Below are 22,652 nucleotides of genomic sequence, written 5' to 3' on the forward strand. Positions count from 1 at the left end.
AACGCAATAAAGGACCTTAAATGTTTGGCCATCTTGAAGGTCAGTGAGTACAACAAATCTAACACAACAGTCACATGCTTAAAGTAGATACAGTTTTGTGTTCTCAGGGGCCCAAGACACAAGGATCATTTCCTTCCCATGCACTGCAAGCATGTACTACAACATGGTGTACACCAGAACTGAACAGGGGTCTTGCAGGATACATTTGGTAGGCTGTCAGCTTGCCATTCCCCCCCAGCATCAGCCCACATCTCACCAACACTGCACACATCAGTTCCTTCAGCAGATTACCACTGGTGCTACTGGCTCTGAGCAATAACTGCTGCCACCGTATGCTGAACAAAGCCACTGCCAACTGTTTGTGCAAGGTTCCCAACAGTACCAGTAACGCGTCAAGAGAACAAATGGGAGCAGAGAACATGTACAGAAGATTTTCCAAGGCATTTCAGCTTGCCATTGAAACACTCAACTCTGTGCATTTAACTTTGGTCACTACCCAGAATCTCAATCCCCATGTAAATTTAAAAAAAGTCTTTTCCTTGTAATCAGTTGTAATTTATAGTTGCTGTATTGCCTGAAGCATGGCACAAAAGTAAATGGATCATCTTCCCCCACTTACCTTTCTTGTTAATAGACTTTTACGCCTCATTCCACAAGCTTCTAGCTGAAGACGTCCTCGCAATGCCAATTCAATTAACATACAGCCACGCAATCCTGAGGAGATGCAATCATTCCAGAATGATGTGTAACCCTGTGAAGAATGAAAGACAGTAAGTTATCTCTATCTCCACCTGAAAGCGGAACAGAAAAAGAGGCTTACTGCATTCTCCAGTCAGTTCTCCTGCCTTCAAACACTTTTGAAGTAGCATCACTAGCCAACAACCATTCCTGCACTGAAACACGGAACAGAAACTGACTCATCCCCTATTAGTTTTGACACTTGGTCTCACCTCTCTGAAGAACAGGGAAACCTCAGGAAATTATACAAAACGTAACTGAGGTATTAAGAACTGAGAGACATAAAGCATGGTTTACACATACTCAAAATAAACTTACTACATTTTTAAGACATCAAGTGTTTGGCATTACCAACATCACACAGGCTTATCTGAGTTTCTTGACAAATATTAATGTCATTTAGTATCCGTAAATAATATGGCACCGATAAAGTAGTAACAACCTAAAAATTGGTATTAAATAAAATATGGAGTATACTGGAACACAAATGCGGCAATCAGCACAAATGACAGAACAGATCTTTTTACCTCAAATACAGTAAAATAAAAGACAAAAGTTTTCAAGCAAATATTCAGAACAGCTACCATTTTGTCATTTAACATTCTGTCTTTTGAGAAATGATTGCAGAAACACTTGATATCATCCAGAAGGACCTTCCAAAACTTCTCTAGTGATAAGTGCTGAAAAGGAAGGGGGGAACAGAAAAAGGAGGGAGTGCTCCCCTTCATAAAATTTCTCTTAACCAATAACAAAGACTAGGTTGAATCAAGAGCACTTCAATTTTATTCTGTTCGCAGGTAAAAGCTGTCCATGTATAAAAATGCACACATCTGAAATCCGTTGAACTTAGAAACCAGTCCCTAACTAAGGCATGCCAAAAATACAGATTTCCAGGAACATTATAATACTTGTTTCCATTTAGCACTTAACTTTTTTCAAGAGCTGTATTATATAGATGACCAATGCTTCCAAGAAGTCTACAAAAGCTCTGAATCTCTAGAAAGTAATTACTGAAATACGTCACAAATATTTATTTAAAAGGTCATGAATGTAAGGTTGGAAAGGTATTTGGGAAGTTATCTAATCAGCATTCTACTTGGAGCTGGTATTTTGTGAGCATCAGCTATTCTCTTAAGTCAGTCATTCTGTAAATTAAGATTTTGGTTGGCATCAGACATTTCTTTGCCAAAAAACATGCAAGATAAGGTACAGTATTTGCTTGATGAAAAAGGAAAAAGAAAAAATCCAAAGAGATTACTTCTACATTCTAATATTTCAGATTTATTTATTTTTAATCAGACAACACATATGCAAACTGAAAATCTACTGCACAAACATACAGCTGAGCACTTCTTCCTATTCACAAAAACTCGTTCTATTATTATGCAAACAATTAAAGTGCTAGATTTCCCCCCTCTTTGTTTAGTAATGAAAACTGAATATATATTTTTAAAGTGAGTACTTTTCAACTAAATGCTTGACTACACCACTCCCAGCAGCAATTACCAGTTGTAAACTCCTCTGCTCCAGCAGTTATTCAACATACACAGCCAGAGGATGTGGGTTGCAGAGAAACACAGGATCATAGGATAATTCTGGTTGGAAGGGAACACGGGATCTCTAATCAAACCTCCTGCTGAAGGCAGGTTCAGCTATGAAGCCAGGTCAAGCTGGCTCTGGGTTCTATTCAAGCAAGTCTTGAAAACCTCCAAGGATGGAGACTGCACAATCACCCAACAGTTTTTAATGAAGTGATCCTGAAAGGCAGCTCAAAAAGATTATATTCTTCATAAATGGGACTGCTTGTTCTAGTGGGTTAGATGATGTTAAAGTCATAAGAATATATACGGTGTCACCACCTTTTTATTTTTCTCCAGGCTCTGAGTTTGCAGGTGATCTACTAGCAAAAGGAACATCATATTTCAATACACAGAGATTATAACTGCTATCCACACAGTGAGGAAGGAGGTATTTTGTAACACTTAAGTGTCGTTCTGAACATTTCTCAATCCATTATACTTATCTTTCCAGATAGTTCAGGCAGATGGACTGACTGGTTTTGGCACTTACTGCAAAGACCTCAGACAACTGAAAGAGCCTTCACAAAAGGTCAGTTTAGCACACAAGAGTAAGAAAATCATCTTTTAAATTAACTCAAACTTCCCAGTGTAAGTGAAGATGAGTAGAAGCAGACGTTTATTTTCAATATTGCAAACAGCTTCTTGACACCTACTTTATATGGCATATAGCATAACTAAAAAATGGTGCATAAAAGAGAACAGTGCTCAGCATTACTGAACTACTGCCTATTAAAGAGGCTATAGATGGACACTGAAGAAAAAAAGAGGAGTGAAAGGAATAATAAAATAGAGAGGAAAAACAGCAATATAGAATAATATACTATTTGCACACAAAACTTTTACAACCTTTTAGTCCTTGTCTGTGGAGAAAAAATGAAGCTAGCTCACAGGTTAGAAAAGTCTGTGTTTCTATTCAACTGTTTTTACAGGAAGGCAAAAGTTTTATTCATAGGAGATTGACAATGAAATTTGACAGACAGCAATGGATCTGTAAACCACACATAGTCTGGGAAGCTCCCACCCAGCTGACGTCAGTGCACACTGCAGGAGGAGTCATCATTCCATACACACCCATCCCCTGAATGTGGCCTGGTCATTGCCCATTACAGGTTACGGAACAAGACAGGGATTTGGTTTGACCTTTTAACACTGTTCTCACTGTTATTCCAAATGTCTAACAGTCTCAAAACACTTAGACTGAAGATCAAAGTGCACTAGTTACAGATGCAAATCATTCCACTATTTAGTGCTCTTAAACAGCACTAGTTTTCTCAAATACAACATCAAATATTTTTACTTTATTAGTCTTCCTACAAGTCTTTTGTAATGTTATAAACATCCTAACTCAATGAAATACTTATTAAAAGATGCTAAGCAGCAGGGGACAAAAAAAAAAAAAGCCTTACAAGGCAGGGAATTATTTTTATCTGACAGCGATCACACTGCTATAGCACTAAAAGCTATTAATAGCTTGCAGGACAATTTTAAATCTACGTTGATTCAAAGATCAAAAGAATGTTTACAACTGTCATGTTTATTTACACAAACAATAGTACAAAAGCATTTTTCATCAGACCTGACCTAGAAATTTTCAGGTAAGAAATAATTTTGCTAGACAAGCATAAGGAAAATGAGAATAAAGTTTATAATAGAAACTTGTCACTATATTAACTCTGAAATCTCAGACTTTCCTCCCAGGCACGGCAAAGCACGGAGCACTAAGATACTCTTTCTGCTTTAAGAGTAAGTTATTCAAAATCCATGGTGACGAGGCCATTTCTCTCCCACCACCTCCTGCTGCATGTATTTACTTTATCCTCTTCCTATGCCCTTTACCCAATTTCCAGCTCACACAGGTCTTCCTGTTCAGTTAGACACTAATCACTTGACACTCTCACTCAAGACTTATTAAATAGTCCATTTCCCAATGATGGCCCTGTGCCTCAGTGTTACCCAGCCTACCTTATCTTGCACTCCCTGCTTTTTCATTGCCTCCTCAGCTGCACTTGCCCATCACCAAACCTCTGACACTCCTTTCCACAGCACTCCCCGTCCCCACCTCCTTTTTGTGCAAAACATTGATATGAAGAAATAGCGTGAAATGGGGACAATGGACATCGGTTGTGATGGTATATGTCTGCTCAAGGAATGTGGGTATGGTGACTGGTATGGGTGTGGTGTCTGGTCACATAGCCACACAGCTTTGAGGAGACACTACCCTTCTTCCTCTAACAGAGGGGCTATTTATAAAAAGGATGAGAAAAGGATGAGAGACATTCCAATGTTATCTAGAGGAAGGGAGTGCTAAGTCTTCTTGCTGGAGAAGATAGGATGCTCACAAGGACATGAATCACCTACAAACCTGCAAGACCACCACATTCCAGGCAAAGGACTGATAAGCTAATTAACATACGAAGCGAGAGTAAGCGGGTTTAGGTAACGAATATGTATAGGCGTTAATTGAATATTCATCTGTCTTATTGTATAAATGTCACTTCGGGCATGCACGCTTGTGGTGGAGCAATCCCCCGTGCATCTGCGCGCAATAAACATACCTACTTTATAACTTTCGGGTTATAGAGTCTAATTCCGCACGTCAACGTAACACATTAACTTATGACTTCCAGGTTTATGAAGATCTGAATTTCTGTGTCCCTCATTGATTTCCTTTGACCTGTTCACACAGATGGTACAGACAATACAGCAAAGTATTTACACTACATACAGTGAGCAGCCATTTTATTCTTGTCTCTAATCCAAGAGGGACAACGCCGCGTGATACATTAGCAGACATACAAGCAAATAATCCATACTAATAGGCTGAGTCTAGCTCTGCTGGGCAAAGCTCAAGTGCAGGCAGCTTCTTCCTACTTACTGTAGCGAATACCCCAGTTCACATCTGCAAACCATAAAAAAATATTGTGAATGTATGCTAAGACCCAGTCTCCTATAGATGCTGGCATGCAGAGCGCATCAGAAAGCGGTGTTCATACACATACCCTGTAGGGAAGGAAGCGACAGGGAAGAGATCCTGAATGCAAACCATCCTACCAATGTCCCTTAACTTTAAATTACATTATTCTGTAACAATATTCCCAGTTTGCCTCCAAGATCCCTGACTCTCAAACTTCACAAAGCTATACTTTAAATGGAGTAGGGTCCTAGGAGTTGCAAAAAATTGTAAGGATCAATAAAAAGTATGTGAACTCCTGCACAAAGAAACAAAATGTCTTTCAGCAGCTCAAAAATTACCACCCCAGCAGTAAAAAACCTACTGGGATCATTTGTTTATGCTATAATAAAGCCATGGCTAGATAGGCTTATATAGAGAGAAAACATGTACACACTAGTTCTGACAATACCAGGTAAATATTCTGTTGGAAGCACCCAGTATTAAGTATTACAGAGTTAGAGCTATTGCAGAAATACTGAAGTACACTTCCACAGAACACAGATTCCTATTTTTTCAAGATACTAAAAATCTAAATTTCTGGATATTTTAAACACATAGATTACTGGAGAGATTTTGTAATTCAAAGATTATTTGTAAAAATGTTTTTTAAAAAAGACAGATTAAGACAACGCTTTCTCCATCTCTGATCCTAAAGGGCACTGCAGCAATGACCACAATTTACTAGGCATATAAAAAATCAGAACAAGAAAACTACCATAACTAGACATGTCTGAAGGTATTTGGCAAATATCAGTGCCAAACAGGTGTAACAATTTCTACATAACTGGTGCTGCTTTAAGAAATTGTACAGAACTTCAAAAACACCAACTTAAGCACAAAACAACCAGCCTTCATGGAGTATCCAGTTGCCTCAACATTGCTGTACTCAGCTTCCAGGCAATTGTCAGACTAGCTCTATTTAAAACCAACAAAAAAACCAAACCCCTCAAAAAACAACCCAAAGAAACTTCAAAATTTTCTGTTTCCCAAGTGCAAATTAAAGCCATGCAGCAGTACAAGTGCAAAAAATGCAATTAAATTGCAGATGCCATTTTATGTTTATAGACTTCCTCTCAAAATATTGACAGAGAAGTAAACCTTAATGGATTAGAGTGAAGTTTAAAAAAAAAGAGAACTACCTCTTTCAGAAAACTGAGTACAAGACTTACAGGAGACCAGGTAACCTTTTACTTAGAATACTTTGGTTTTCACATCAGAGTTCCTAAAAATCTTATCCCACTACAAATTACACATTCTCTCCCCAATTCTTCATTTAACTCAGAATAGGTGAGCAACAGTTCCGCTACGCCTGGCACAGACCAGAAGATAGGGGAGCACTGAAAAATCCAAAAAAATCTCAGATTCAAAAGAAAGGAAAAGAAAAAAAGAAAATAAAAGGAGCTTGCAGAGTTCCAACCCTGAGGCTTCAAGATACATACAGGACAATAAAACAAATTATGTGTTTCACTTACTTGGTTAAGGCCACCTGTTCACAGAACAACACAGCACAATACAGACTGTAGTAGCCAACGCACTTCCCGATCTAACCCAGTGAATCTCAAGCTATTGCAGATTACTCTGCAGAGCACAGAACCACAGCAAATGGAAATCAGCTTTATAAGTCTTTTTAAAAAAGCATCATAAAGCCATTCAATAGTCTGTCAAGGTAACTGGTGGTTCGAACAGCCTGCTCACCAAAATAAATTTCTTTATTTTAGCAACAACAGTTTCCTCAGGCCCATTCTCAGATCCACACAAACTCATATTCAGTATTAGCGATTAGTGTTAGGTCGAAGTCTTGGCTCTGACTGAGACTCCACTTACATTTGTGAAGAACCACAATAGCAGAGCTTCCCTGAGGTAACACATGTAACACTGCCCTGACTACACTTGCGTTACTAAAAGCCTTTTCATTTAACATTCAGACTTAAGAATACCCCTTAAACTCTGACCTAGCACCCTCTACTTAAAAACAAAACAAATGATCTACGGTAACCAAACTGAAATAAACCAATCAATCGAAGAGGAACCTTCTGATGGAGAAATATCACTACAGCCACCCAAACCCCTGAAGAATTCCTGTCCTCAGAAAATTCCAAACTCTTCTTCTACAAAAGACAAATAAAAAGATCTCAAAATCTAGCAAAGCATGCAATTTCTGAAATTTCGTATAGAGGCAGTAAAAATAAAATGTTGGCTTAACCTTTTCCAGCCATGGTAGCACCATCAGAAGGGGAACAGGCCAACTTGGAAAGTAACAGAAAGCCAAGATAAAAAAGTTATAGCTCCTGAGGAACATGGAAGTCTTAGCTCTGAGGCAACACATCGGGCAGTCTACCAAGAACCCCTAATTTCAGGGTTCTAAGCTAGGAGGCACAATTTTAATTAAAGAAAGCTTTCAATTTAGCAAACAGTAAATTCGGAGTTTACAGGTAGAAGAATTCAACCAGCTCCACTTGGATGCTGAAAGAACAAGACTTCCCAAACTCTGCTAGAAGTTTTCCATTAAAAGAATTCAACCAGCTCCACTTGGATGCTGAAAGAAAAATTAAGACTTCCTAAACTCTGCTGGAATCTGCTACTACTTTTCTTACTTCTGCATGAATAACATTCAAATACTGTGTCCGCCGTAGCAATATAAAAGCTCCAAGACATAAAATTACTGGTTTGTTTTACACACAAATAAGCGTTTAGCTTTCCCAAACAAGAGTTTCTCCCTTGGCATCTATTCTTTCCAATACATAGCTGACTTTTTATGGTATATTCTCAGAAATCACAGATGACAAACATACTGGAAAATATTCTGTGACTGCTGGCATTTCGGGAAGTTATTGAAGGGTAATTAATCACCCTCACCAAATTTACATGCCAACATAATAAAAATAACAACATACGAGGTTCATTCCTCCTGTTAAGATGAGAATAGAACAAATAGTTGTCAACAATAGTGGGCTAACTAAAGCAAATGTGGAACTTGGGATAAAAAAAAACACTTTGAAAGTTAGTTTAGGTCATTTGTAGAATTGTGCAAAGCAAATTGAGTAGGTCTGCTGGTATAAATTATATGTGTGGGACTGACTTTCACGTTGTGTAGCACAATTAGTGAAAAGCCTTGTCCTGGTTTTAGCTGGGACATTCATTTTCTTCTTAGTAGCTGGTATTGTGTTTTGGATTTGGTGTAAGAACAAATTGACAGCACACTGATGTTTTTAGTTGTTGCTGGGTAATGTTTATAATAATTAAAGGACTTTCCAGCTTCTCAGGCTCTGTCAGCAAGAAGGCTGGAGGGGCACAAGAAACTGGGAGGGCACACAGCTGACCTGAACTAGCCAAAGAGGTATTCCTACCATGGAAAGTCATGCTTAGTATATAAGCTGGGGGGTGGGGGAGTGGCCACGGTCTGCCAATCATTGCTCAGGGACAGGCTGGGCACTGGTCAGCAGGCGGTGAGCAACTGTGTTGTGCATCACTTGTTTTCTTCCTTTCATTTGGATTTCATTCCCCTCCCCTTCTCTCTCCCTTTCATTATAATTGTTATCATTATTACTGGGGATTTTTTATTTTATTTCAAGTATTAAATTGTATTACCTCAACCTTTGTGCTTACATTCCTTTCCAATTCTCCTAATTCTCCTCTCTATCCCTCTGGGTAAGGAGGGAGTGAGCAAGCAGCTGCGCGGCACTTAGTTACCAGCTGGGGTTAAACCATGACAAGCCTACTTTTCTCATTTACACTGCATATGTCCCAAAGGGAGACTATACCTGAATGCTCACTTTGAATAGTTATTTCAATACTGCGGAAGAGACTTATGCTTTGTATATACATAAATTCAGGTATCTTTTCTCAGAGGTACTAGCACTGGTAGAGAGAAATACCGGGGGCAGGGGGGGAAAGCAGGAAAAGAAACTGAGGACAAAATGACATCCCAGTGTTTAATTACCTTCCCAGCACAAGCACCTCATTCAAACCACTACTTTCTGCACACCACTTCAATTAATTATCCTTAGATTCATTTCAGTTCTACTGACCTTTCAAATCAATGTCACAGTATCTCTTTTAACCTCACATAAAACCATATAACTGGAGAAGGTGCATCCCCTGTCATGTCTTCATTTTTAGCCATTTGAGGACCAAACACAAGAATGCAACCAAACAAAGCCTGAACTGCTACTGAAGAGAAAGTATTTTTTTACACCATTGAAGCATATCACTGCTCTCTCTTGAGCCCGTAGTAGCATTTGTGCAGTCAGCTGGGTGAGAAAGTGGTATGTCTGAAAGCTAAGGATCACTCTCCTCATCTGATTCGCTAAGCTGGTGAACAAATTTCAGAGACAGCACAGGAAAGGGAAGGAACATGGTTGGGACAGAAAGCAAAAGGCAAGAGCATCCCCCTCAGTGACAACCCACACTTCAATGACAAACTGTTTTCGAAGTCTGAATAGTTTTCACAAATTGAAGAGTTATGGCTAGAACTATTCACTTAGTCTTTGGAATAAAGAGCTGGAAAAAACCAAACATACATTATTGGGCTGCCTGTACTGAAGCCATTCATGAGCACAATCAGCTCAGAAAATATTAAATGCTTAAAGCTTCAAGCATCATGCACTATATTCAACAATACTTTCAGCTCCCAGTTTGGACCTCAGCAATGATTACCCTGATCATCATAAATTTGAAATTATTTAAATCTGATAGGACAGTAACAGCATCCCTTTCTGATTCTGAAAGAATCTGCTATTGCCTCAGAGAGGTGCCTGACAAAACCAATTTCAGCTTCTGCAACATTCTCTCACAAGACTAAAATCAATATCCTTTGGCAAAGAACTCTTGGGTCTTACCCCAAAGAACTACTTGGTCTTACTATTCACACTCAGCTGAAAATATAACATTCAAGGTTAGGGTCCTGCTTAATTAACTCTTCAATACTACTTTCAATCTCTTCCCTCCTCTGTGGGCCTGTAAGACAAGACAGAAGGAAGGCTGCCACAATTCTGGAATATAAGAATGATGTGAGAGCATGCTCAAAATTTATTTCTCATGTTTGAGTTCTAAGACAACAAGCAACCCTGAAATGCAAAATTGATTTTTGGTTTTGACAGCAATAAAATTGTATTGAATCTATGATTATCCAGAAAATTATAAAAAGACAAGCCCTCCATTTTTCTTACAGAATTGTTTCACAGTTCTACTGTCTGCCAGATTTTGATTTTCACTGCTTGTATAGACCAATCTGCTTTAAGATATATTTGGTTAAAGACATGACCCAGTTTCACCTGACAGGAACACATTCAGAGAAAGCTGCTTTGTACATATTATATAGACATATAATATACATACTAACCAAACAGATTTATTTTTCAGGTAGCTCTTAAATTGGTACAAAGGAATTTCAGACCCAGTAAAAGAAATACAGTTCTATCTATCTACAGAATTGGAAAAAAAAAACCCCAATGCATTTCTGAAGACCAGTCATCCATCAAGAATAATATTAAAAAGATAAAACCAACATGCCCAGAACTTGCAAATATGTAAAATACTCAAGAAAAACACCTACTAGAGGAATACTCTGGATTTTCTCATTTGTCAAAGGGAAAATACTCAAACTTCCAGACATCTGCAATTAAAATAACCTGGATTCCTCTTCATCCTCTTCACATTAGATTAAGGATCTATGCCAACCTATACCTAGGTAGCTCTTCACTGCAAATCTTACCTTTCAAGTAAGCCATCACCTGATCATCCCAGAAGGTTGCAGGAACATCTAATAACACATCTGACCTACGGAACTTTTGGAAATTAGTATCTGATTAAAAAAGAAAAGCAAGCCAGGGTGCAGAAGTGTTTACTATTGGAATACTACAGTGTGAGGACTTTGATGTCTGACTGTAGTCTGTCTTGATTTCCTCTTTTCATGCAACTGAAATCATCGGCCATTTCACTGGAACATAAATTGTAGTCTAGTTACAAACAGAAGACAAGTTAGTGAAGAAAATCTCTTAAAGTGTTCTGACAGCCAAACACCAGAAATACGCTTTCAGGAAAGTAAGCATACATATTCTACAAAGCACAGCACTATTGACAAGAAACTTGTCAGGTATTTGATTAACCTGCCATTGCATTTAAGAATAAATAATAGAGCAACTGCTATTGACTACTGAAAGCACTGAAGCCAAATGCTATTCCCCAGCTTTTCAAGCATGTACACAGGCATACATTATGCAGACATGTCTCCCCACTAAAATGAAGACAATAAAAACCGTAACACTGCTGAAGAGGAGGCAACTAACACATTCACACTGCTGAACCCTTACAAGACCCCTGAACAAATCAACATTTTAGTCTGACTGATCATTTTGGAATGAAAAGACAAAAAATCTTGCTGAAAGTTCGGCCTCTAAGTGCATACACATGCAGATAATGACTTCAAATATTTGCATAGCCCTTGCAAAGCCACCTTCCATCAAGAATCCAATCTCTATTCTCCATACTTCGTGCAAAAAAAAAAAAAAAAAAAGACTTAATTATTTGTTCCATAACCTGTAAACCGCTTTCTACACTACCAGCTACTGTTACTGAGCATAAAATCTGACTTTATTTGAAATAGATGTTTAATTAGAACTGGTGCTTAAGTCCTCCACATCAGACTCTTCTCTCAAAAAAAGAAGTCCTCCCACAGCAATAAGCAAATATAGCAGAATCAGTGAAATAGCTCGCATCCTGCCTAGATCTAACAACCAGAAGCTTACAACGCAAACCTTGCATGTACTTAAAGTGTCTCCTGGTGGTGGGCTGACCCTGGCTGGCTGCTAAGTCCCACCTAACTGCTCTCTCAATCCCCCATAACAAGACAGGGGGAGAGAATAGGAAGAGAAGTGAAAAAACAAAACTAAGTGATGCAAAACACTCACTCACCACCTCCCACAAGCGGGCTGATGTCCAGCCAGTCCCCAAGCAAAGGTCACCTTCCCAGCACCTCCCTCCTCTCCCTTTATATTGCTGACCATGACCCTATAAGCATGGGATACCCCTCTCATCAGCTGGGGTCATCTGTCCGGGCTGTCCCCCCTCCCGGCCCCTTGCACACTCCAACCTACCCATGGGTGGGGGGCGCTGGGCAGAGCAAGAAACAGATGCTGTGACACAGCAACAGATAAAATATGGGTGTGTTATCAACACTGTTTTGGTCAAAAATTGAAACCATAGCACCATACTGGCTGATATGAAGAAAATTAACTCTATTCCAGCCAGGACCAGTACACTTCTCTTAAAAACAGCAAGAAAAACCTAAATCTGGTTATGTCCTTCTAATACAAAGAAAGCAGGTATAATACTGACTGACTAAATAACTGGTGGAAGTTTCACTAATTTTGACTAACTAGACCACGTTAAATCTACAATTCTCTCCTTTAGACTTACAAATACACTACGTCTACCCCCAAATACAACAGCTAGCCCTCTCTTCAACACTAATCACAATTTAAACCACTATGTAAAGCACTGTGTTTTTTCAACTTGGGGAGCTATACAATGTTTCATTTTGAGGGATTTGTACCTGGTCATTGATGTGGATGGATTTTCAAAGTCCTGTTCTCAGTGTTCACAAAAAAAGTGTACATAAGGGACAGGGACTCCTCTCCTCTTAATCTAAACTTGCCCTAGTTTTCTTTCAGTTTCTTCTCTTCGAATCAGGTGTCTCCCTTGTTTCACTTATCCACACATAAACAATTTTCCAGAAACAGATTATCTCGTAATAATGCCATGTCAACATTTTCATTATGAGATTAAAATAATTCCACTCATTTCACTGTTCTTACACTAAAAGGAACGGGTTCTTCCATTCAGTACTTGACACGGACCAACTGTAAACTGAAAGTCTCAGCCACAGACTGCAGATGCCGCTAAAGTGGAGTCTCATATAAATGTCCAGCACAGAGAGTTGTAATTAGTGCTTCCTAAGTGATTAGTACAGATCGAACATCCATCTGGCATTTAACTTCATCTTAGGCAATAAATGTTATACCTGCCTTCTCCTCTGTACAATGCAAAAGACATACTGAAATGGCAACACAATATGTATGCAACACTTCTCTCATGGGAGAGACTGTTGAATGTGAAACTGCCAAAGTAAAATCAAGTGTCTACTTAAGTAAAAAGTGGAAGTGCAATGTGCTGCGCTATACCAGAATGACTGGCTAAACACAAACCTCACACCACAGCCCATGTACAAAAGACACCTAGCCTGGCAGTTAAGGACTCTGTAAATAGTGCAACTACATGATGCTATCTAGTTAACACCATAAAGGCAGAGGACTAGAAAGAGTATAGCAATAAGCACCTTTTAAGTACTTAAAAAAGTATACGCAACAGAGAGATATGTAAAAAGCCTGACAGATTAATTTCCCAGCGTGATCAATAAATCCTGTAACATACACAAGTAATAAAACAGCTATGAGTGTAACAGCTCTCCAATTATAAAGATCTAGCTTACAAGGCATACTATTTTATTATCTTAATGGCTCATCACAAACGGGGGGGGGGGGGGGGGGGGCGCGGGGAAAGAGACAAAAGGTTGAAATGTAGTTAAACCGGGGGAGGTGTGAAAGGCTTGGCATTCATAACACTGTTTTGCGCTCAGACTGACAGCGTAGTCATAGTACCCACACACCTTTGTGCTCCTACTCATGCAGGCTGACATACAGTGCACACAGAGAAAGAACAGCTGTGCACTGTTTTATGTGTAACCTTGTAACTTTCATGTCTGAAAAATATGTGAAATCATTCTGCAGTATCACTCTATGAATATGTCTGAAAGAAGATAATGAAACTGACCCAAGACCTGTTTACAAACTGGGAAGAACCCTGTTAAGAGCAGCACGTGATAAGTTAACTTTTAGTAAAGAAAAAAATTAGTAGTCATGAGAAAACAGGTTGACAGTGTTGTCTATGCAGAAGAAACTGAGCCACACTTAATGTAGACTACCTTCCCCCAGTAGTGAAACACAGAAGTGTGTACGTCCTGCAGTAATTAATTGCTCTGTGTGTAACAGTCATTCTCGAGTATAGTGCCTGCACACAGCCTGGTCAATTTGTCAATTTAGCCTTGCAAAGCAAGCCCCTTACATGTAGCTTAAGTAATTGAGATAAATGCTGCAGTACTTGAACTACATTAGGATCAAAGAACACCTGAAATAACACCACTTCTTGTTTAACATAATATGTTAGCTTTCAGTTCCATAATTACTCCACTTCCAGAAATTAACAGCAATACTTTTTTATATACACTTCATGCAAATTTTTTAATAAAAACAGTTTGCTATCCTAAGGGAGAGGAAGAAGTGCTACAGCTTTGGTATTTTACGAGCACTTAAAAAAAATTTAGAAGCATCACTAGAAAGGCTTTGCAAGTGTTTTTGTCTTTACCCTACACTAGATAGCTTGACTTGAAGAAGAGACTACACTGCACTAAATTATCCATTAATAAATAATATAGATTACAGGTTAGCAATGCAGGGATAATCACACTAGCTGCATGCACAACCACAAAATACAAACACCATTTCAACACTAAGTCAACTTGTACCAAAATGCTGCTTCCAAATTCACATGCCATCCATAGAACCCAAAAGCAGGATTTACTCAGCAGCACAGTAAAGAGGCACTTCACTGCACTTTGTAGCACACAGAATTGGGGTACTCCTCCTCCCACACCTCCTATCTTCCCCTACCCTGTAATTTATGTATAGACATGAAATTAAAAAAGGACCAAAAAGGTAGGCAACTATGAAAGAATTTTTCACCACAGACATTACACACTTTGTGGTTATTAGGCCCTGAACATTTGAGGAAAAGCATGTCTTTGTCAAGGTTTCAACACATGCATACATCCTTCTTTAACTGAAACACCAATTCCCAGTAGACACCTCTTCATGTTTCACTCATTTGTCCAAGAAATTTTCCAGCAAAAGTTGGAAGCTTTCCCCTTGACATTCAGGCTGCTGCTGAAACTCCTTTTTATGGGGTGGTAGGGGGCCAGGGTGGGAAAGGGACCACATGACACAGGACAACTAAAAAGGCATGAAGACAACTTGGTCATGTGGTTTTACAGGCAAAAACCTCCAGATTTCTGCTTTGTAATATGAATTTCAAAGCCAAATCTTAGTGTCTAGGAAAACACAACCCACATTTTCAGTGTCTGGGAAAATCCCTCTATCACTTTTCAGAAAAACCTCTTTAGGATTAAAATATAAAATTCAGTTACAAATCCAGATGCTTGTATTCCGTAAGGATAAAGAAACTACATTTTGGCACTAATCTGATAAACACAAAACAGCACAACTGAAGCAGGCAAACTAGCTCCCTAATAACTTATTTCAATACAACAACAAAAAAATCATGAACTGGAAACCTTCACATGGACTACTGGGACAAAAAGCTACGCTACCACACTAAATCTTCAGCAATAAATGAAGTTTCTGAAGGCCAAACATGAATATCAAAGACTCAAGGTAATTTCTTAGCTAACAAAGTGATTTAATGTTACTTCACTCCCACAAATTATGTTTTAGTCTTCACCAAAAAATGGTAAATAAAACCAGAAATATTTACTGTTGCAGTAGACCGCGGTACATGGCAGTTACTACACTTTACATGAGTTTTCTTTCAGCAAGTAAGGAATTAGTTACAGGTCAAATAAACATTTTTTCTTTAGAAGGTGCCATGTGTCTATAGCTGCTTCAATTTATTTGGTTGTGGCATATCATATAGGCAACAGCAGCACCCATGTGCTCTGCTGTATTTAAATAGCTTCCCAAGGCGTAGCAACGAAGAACTCCAAAAAGGAGAAAAAAACCCAACCACCAACAAAAAGCTACATGTACAAAAACTTAAATGAACTTTAATGGAGCATAGCCACCTAGCAACCTGTCAGTTTTCTACAGGACTGACTCATGAAACGTCTGGAAGAACTGTAATGAACTAACTGGCGTGTACTTAGCTCTTAGCTGTCGCTTTTAAATAAGCTAACTTTTAATATTTATCACTCCCTTCTTTTGGAAGTGATGACCTCAGATGCTTCAGTAGTTCTAAAGAACTACTACCCTTTTGCTATAGCTTTGACCCATCCTACTGCAATATTACTTTTAACCTAATACAGCAAAGTATTTTATTTCAGTAAGTACTTTTTATTCCTATAGCAACATGCTATTGCTCTGTTCTAAATGGATGAGCACAACTCCCTTTCCCAGCCAAGTTTATGCAGGCTTTTCAAATAAGCGTAGGTGTTCTTGTGATGGTCTGTGAAGAATTCTAGTAATTTATTTTGTTCCAGTATATTACCTGTTCCTTCAAGGACACGACATCTATCACGTTATGCAAGCATGCACATATTTCAGCACACATCCCTGATAGCCTATGTTGACCTTAGAATACAGAAATAGTTATTATGTACACACAGAAGATACAAATGGAAGAGGAACCACTACTGGAAAAGAGCAACCAGTACACACACATAAGTACAATTCAATTAGGCCAAACAGGGGAAAAAACACAAAAAGGGCATGTCCAGGAAGCATATGCGAATGCAGCTACTTCTGTTCAAGCATTAAGAATGGGATTGAGACGTGTTATGTTTTAGGGCAGCGAGATATTCCCATAACTGTGTAGAAAAATAAATGTACATATGCACAAGTCTTCAATTCAGCAGGTGGAAGAACACATCACTGAGTACCTACTGAGTTTATCAAGATGCTATGGGAAGGTCCATATGAAATATGCAGTGACAACCAGACAACAACTCAGAAGTTTTGCTGTGGCTGTTAATTATCACACTACGCTGAAAGCTGGATTCACATAAATATCTAACAATCTCCTAGAAACACTGAACTCATCAATCCATCACTGCCTACATCTTCCTGAAAAATTCACTCCTAAGAGTAAAGTCTCTGCCACCTACACTTGCAAATTATAAATGGTAGCTCCATATATGTGAGGCATTTGGTATACAATTTACATGATGTGAAGCATATTCATCACTGTCTAACTTTAGAAAAAAAATTACCCAAAAAACTGACCTATGTTATCAATGAACATATCAGTGACTTTTCTGAGAAAATGCGTTCTTTGCCCAATTCTGACTGCTTTTTAAAATATTTTTATATATTTTAAAATCAACATTTAATTATTTTATCTTGTTGAAATAAACAGGAAGAATGTTATCAGCTTTAAATTTACCAGCTTTCAATGGAGCTTATGGCTCACGCACCTGCCTCTGCCTTTCCCTTAGACTTTGTGTAGTTTCACAATTACACTCTAGAGACCCTACATTGCTTTTCTCTGCTTGCTGTCATGAGAAAGTCTTGCACAAATGTCATGTGAAATCAATTCCGCTGAAAGTAAAAACTTCCTAAAAAAAAACACTTTCAGATGTATTAAGTTGTTTTCCTTACTTATTAGAACAGAGAACAAAAAATATCTTTGAAAAAGAGTCTATAGTTTTATTTCCAGTTTCAAAAGGAAAAAGATCTCACAAAGCTGTTTACATGGTGTAGCTTGTACACAGGGATAGCAGCAGACCCAAAACCAAAACACAAAGCCTAGTGATTCATGTCTAACAAAGCTCACGAACAGTGTATGCTACAGTTTCTGCACATAAGTCCACTACCCTAGAGATGGCATTATCATGCTTTTTGTCTGATGTCTCACCAGAAAAAATCCCAAGGGAGTTAGGGATATCCATGCCACCATAATCACTCAGTTCCTTTTTCCATACAAAGGAAAATCAGATTATCTGCAGTGTGTGCCACTGCTGCACTTAAAGTTACATGATTTATAATTTTGATACACACCAGTGCAAAGCTGATTTTTAGGTCCAATATTAACTATTAGCTTTTTATATACCATGAAGACTTGCACCATATATTCTTTCTAGGCAGACAGAATGCTCCTTACCTTGAAATCTTTACAGCCTAAGGCCCACGAATTCAGCAGACATAGCACACAATCCTTGAAAAAGAGCTGAAAGATCACCCAGTTTATCCCACCTTCCGCAAGGCAAGACCTCGTCCATAATCCTGCCAGATAGCTGTCTTGCCACACCTAACTTACTCTCCTGCAACTATTCAGGTGTGTAGAAAGAGAAATGTGCATATGCATAAGTCTTCAATTCAACAGGTGGAAGCACACATCACTGTGAGTACCTACTGAGTTTGTCAAGATGCCATGGCAAGGTCCAGCTGAAAAAATGGGATTACAAAATACGGCCTAAAATACACAATCTGAGAGAGAAATAAAATACGTTATTGTAGCAAGTATATATACAAATATACCCCCACACATTAAAGAAGTGAATGTTAACCAGTAAAACTACTCTTTATTTATTTTCAACCAGAAAATTTTGGATGGAACACACTGTCAAAGAGCATAAAACTTATCTTCCTCCCCCATTACTCTGTACTTATGAACACACACATTTGAGACTTCCACCCAAATGAATGAACTGGCTTCATTAACTTACTTACCACTACAAAAAGAAAAAACAACCAACAGGTTGCTTAATCAAATTAATACTGTAACTCATGCCTAAAATAAAGGTGTATTATACTTCACCATACAACACATCAAATTAAACTGTTCCCCCAGTAGGACTGAGTTCCTGCTCCTTCAATGAAACAAAAAAGCCAACACACTGGTAGAAGGATGCCTTCTTCAATGACTTAGAGTATCATGACAAACAAGCTACACATTTGGTAAAATGATGGAATTATATGATAATGTCATTTCCTCATTTTGACAAATTTCTCATTACTCGAGGCCCATTTTCGTCATATCTGTCCCCCCTAATTTTAAGACATTTTTCACACGCATTAGTCTGGAAAGTCTTAGTAGAAAGGGCTGTTAAGCATCCTTAAAGCACCTGAGAACCGCCTAAGTGCCACAGAGGTGTGTCTAACAAAACACATAGCAGTACACAAACCACTGACATTAAAAGACATAGGTAAGTTGTAGAAGCAGCGTAAATATCACAGATCTACCCAGGTCTCCAAGTCAACCACCAATGCTGACTACAGGCCTTTGGCCCTCATCTCTGTCCCTGCCTTGCCCCAATTCTTATGTTGCCTTCCCCAAGACGCTACAAATATGAGTGCCCCTCTGAACCCCACATGCAAAAGGTGATCCAAACTCTCTGCCGGGGTCCCCCTCCCCAAAATCGAAGCCCTTTCCCCACCTCCTCCAAAACACCGAGCTTGCTCCAGCACATGCCCCTAACCCCCAGCACCAACAGCCCCCGCTCCCCCGCGACGCCTCTACCCCGAACGCGCCGCAACACCCGCGCCCCAGCGCCCTCGCCCCCCCACACCCACGGCCGCTCCGGCTCCCCCTCCCACCATAACCCCCAAATGACCGATGTCCCCTCAGGCACTGCGCTCCCGCCCCAGCACCACCGGGCCTCCTCAGCCGCCCCCTGCCCAGCGCCCCTCACCTCGGCCCGCCCCAGCCCCGCCGCCAAGGCCCCGGCCGCACCTCACGGTCCTTGAGGCCCAGAAGCAGCACCTCCTCCATGAGGGTGAGCCGCGTTTCCTTGGAGTCGCCCTTCTCGTCGTCGCCGGACTCGTCCCTGCGGCCTTCATCCTCCGGGCCGCCTCCCGCCCCCCGCTCCTTGTCGGCGGCGGCGCTGCGGGAGGCCTCGGTCCGGCGCTGCACTAGGCCGGAGCTGCGCTGGGTCAGGGAAGTCATGGCCGGAGGCGGCGGGAGGGCAGAGGCCCGCCGCAGGGACAAGGGCTCAGCGACAGCTCGGGGCCGGGAAGAAGGAACGGCAGCCGCTCCTGCCTCCACCCTACGCGCACCGGGGCAACGGCTGGCTGAGGGGAGTCATGGGGAGCGGCGCTCGGCCGCGGCGGGGGAGGCGGAGACAGCGGGGGCCGGCGTCCCCCTCTGCGGCGGCCGAGCTGGCGGAGGCGGCTTCTCCTCCAATATGGCGGCGCAGGCTGATGTCAGCGGAGGATGTGGCAGCGCCGGGCGCGGGGGGGCACCGGAAAGGGCCGCGGGGGGCGGGGCGCCGCGGGGGGCGGGGGCGGGGGCGGGGGCGGGGGCGGGGGCGGGGCGGGGGCGGGGGCGGGGGCGGGGCGGGGGCGGGGGCGGTCGTTCCCGGCGCTGTGGAGAGCGGCTGGCCCAGCGCGCCGGGGGGGCTGTGCTGCGGCCTCCTCAGGTAGCGGGCTTTCTCTTAGAAGAGCGCCTCGTTTAGCACCGTAAGGCCGCTCGGTTTCATTTGTAGCCGCCAGACCGTGTGTGGCTGCTTGTGCAGCCCCCCCACCCGGCTATATTTCTCTCTCTCTTCATATGTGTAGATCTATACGTGTCTGCTAAGCTCAGGTGAGCTCTCTGTTGGGGCTCTTGCTGTATTGAATGATTATGCTGAACTCTGAAGCAAGTGGAAAAATACTGAAGAAATAAGACGAGGTTACGGCCAGAACAGTGGGATGAAGAAAAAGGAGCAAATTGCAGATGTTTGCTCAAAACCAAGGCCAACGGGACGTGATAAGAGGAGCTGGGAAACCGCAGAAAGGAGCCTACATGCCAGAACAAGCAGAAACAGAAATCTTCCCAGTAAACAATTGTTAACCAATCATATTATTATACGCTTGTAAAATAGCCAATCACATTATCGCACGTTTATAGAATGCCTTATAAAAGTTTACCTGGTTTGTACAATAGACGGATCAGATCTTGAACTCTGTGAGTATTTGAATCTGACTCCCGCTCGCCCGAAATGCCCGCAGCAGCTCTCAGCAGTGTTGGCAGCAAACCGAGGAGAGGGGCCCCTGTCTCTGCTGTCGATGACCGTCCCTTGCACCCAAACACTCAAAAACCGGCTGGTCAAGGCTAAATCCTTCATGTTTCTAGGTAGTGGATTTTATTGCAAAATAAAGGTGCTTATGATACAACGATGGCCTATACTTTTTAGTCCACAATTAGTATATTGCATTTGGCTGTATTGAGATGTGTAGGTATAAACATACATAAAAAACACGTCTAAGATATAAATAAAACTTAGATAATTATTTCTAGGGTGCACCCTCTTTACCAAAATCTCAGAGTCACCCTGTGACTTTAGCCTCTGTTCTGTCCCACACCCCCAGTTCTTGCATCATCGGCTGTTGTGACTTCGTGATAATTTAGTATAGTTTCTTCAAGATCACGGATGAGAAAGAATAGCAGATGGACAAAACTGATCCTCAGAGGATCTGAATCACTCACCCAACTGGTTTGCTGATCGCTCCTCTTCTGTGTTTTGAGGCCTGCTAATTATGCACAGTCCGCTTACTGTGTGACATACTGATTATTATTTTTTTATCTTTATAGGTTTTTTTAATTAAAATGTTTTCCTGTACCAGGTCAAACACCAAACCAAAGCTTAAGGATATAACATCACTGATACTTTTATCAAATGTGCATTTACATAAAGAGATACCACAATAGCATTACAAGATCTGTTTTCTGAAAATGTCTTTTCTGAGTAGTAATTGTACTCAAATACTTTTTAATTTAGTCCTTTGTGAACCACTTGGATATTTTGCTGAGGATTACAATCATGATGACAGGCATGTAATTAACCTGGGTCATCCTTTTTGTAATGTAACGTAATGTAGTCACTACATTAGTACATTAGCTTTCTTCCTGTTCTTTGGAACACCCAAGATTTATTGAGACTTATTACAGATCAAAGAGAGGTTCCAAAAAGCACTTTTGAAAACCTGTATGCAAGTTATCCTGGTTTACTGACACAAATTACCTGGCTTTACCACTGTTGTTTAAATTTTTCCTAAAGTACACTCTTAGTGGAAAGTTTTTCATCTTTCTCCTGGATAATATATACCTGTTTTCCCGAATATAAAACTATTTATTAAACACATTTTTTAAAGCACTGTTAACAATTCTTACATTTCACTTTAGCGGTATCATTGTTAGAATTCACCTTGCACCTACATTCAATTCCATGTTTCTGTTGGCAAAAATTTGTTAACATCACTTACATTTTCTTTTAATTCCTAGATTTAATTAGCAAAGCAATATTACCTTTTCCTTTCTTATCAATAGAATGCACTGTTCAGGCTATTAACAATTATTTTAACCTTCCCACTACATTAGTATGGCATTTTAACTATGTTTGGGTTTTGTCCTGATTGCATTTTAAGAGTTAACTGGTTGAATGTTCATTAGCAACTCCTAATTTGTATTTTTGGGGTTCAGGTCCTTTCCTCAAGGCCCTCAAAGGACTCATTATTATTGTCATGTTTGTGAAAATCAGTTTTTAATAGTAGCTATCTGTATTATTGATTTGCACATGTTTCTGGGTTTTATTACAAAAGTGATCAAATAAAGATCAC

The 22,652-nt window shown here is 40.3% G+C and overlaps 1 protein-coding gene across 1 annotated transcript in view; it reads right to left on the reverse strand.

Moving 5' to 3' along the window:
* The window catches only part of GOLPH3 (golgi phosphoprotein 3), a 33,258-nt gene extending 12,989 nt beyond the window's left edge, over window positions 1–20,269 (reverse strand). The window contains exons 1-2 of the mRNA XM_055698806.1: window positions 19,789–20,269; window positions 620–751 (exon numbers count right to left, since the gene is read on the reverse strand). Of these exons, the coding sequence (XP_055554781.1) occupies window positions 620–751; window positions 19,789–20,001 (345 nt within the window). The 5' untranslated portion in view covers window positions 20,002–20,269. The remainder of the gene's footprint in view (window positions 1–619; window positions 752–19,788) is intronic.
* Between the last annotated feature and the right edge of the window lie 2,383 nt (window positions 20,270–22,652).

This window comes from Falco cherrug, chromosome Z (genome assembly GCF_023634085.1).
Source record: "Falco cherrug isolate bFalChe1 chromosome Z, bFalChe1.pri, whole genome shotgun sequence".
In the NCBI taxonomy this organism is placed as follows: domain Eukaryota; kingdom Metazoa; phylum Chordata; class Aves; order Falconiformes; family Falconidae; genus Falco; species Falco cherrug.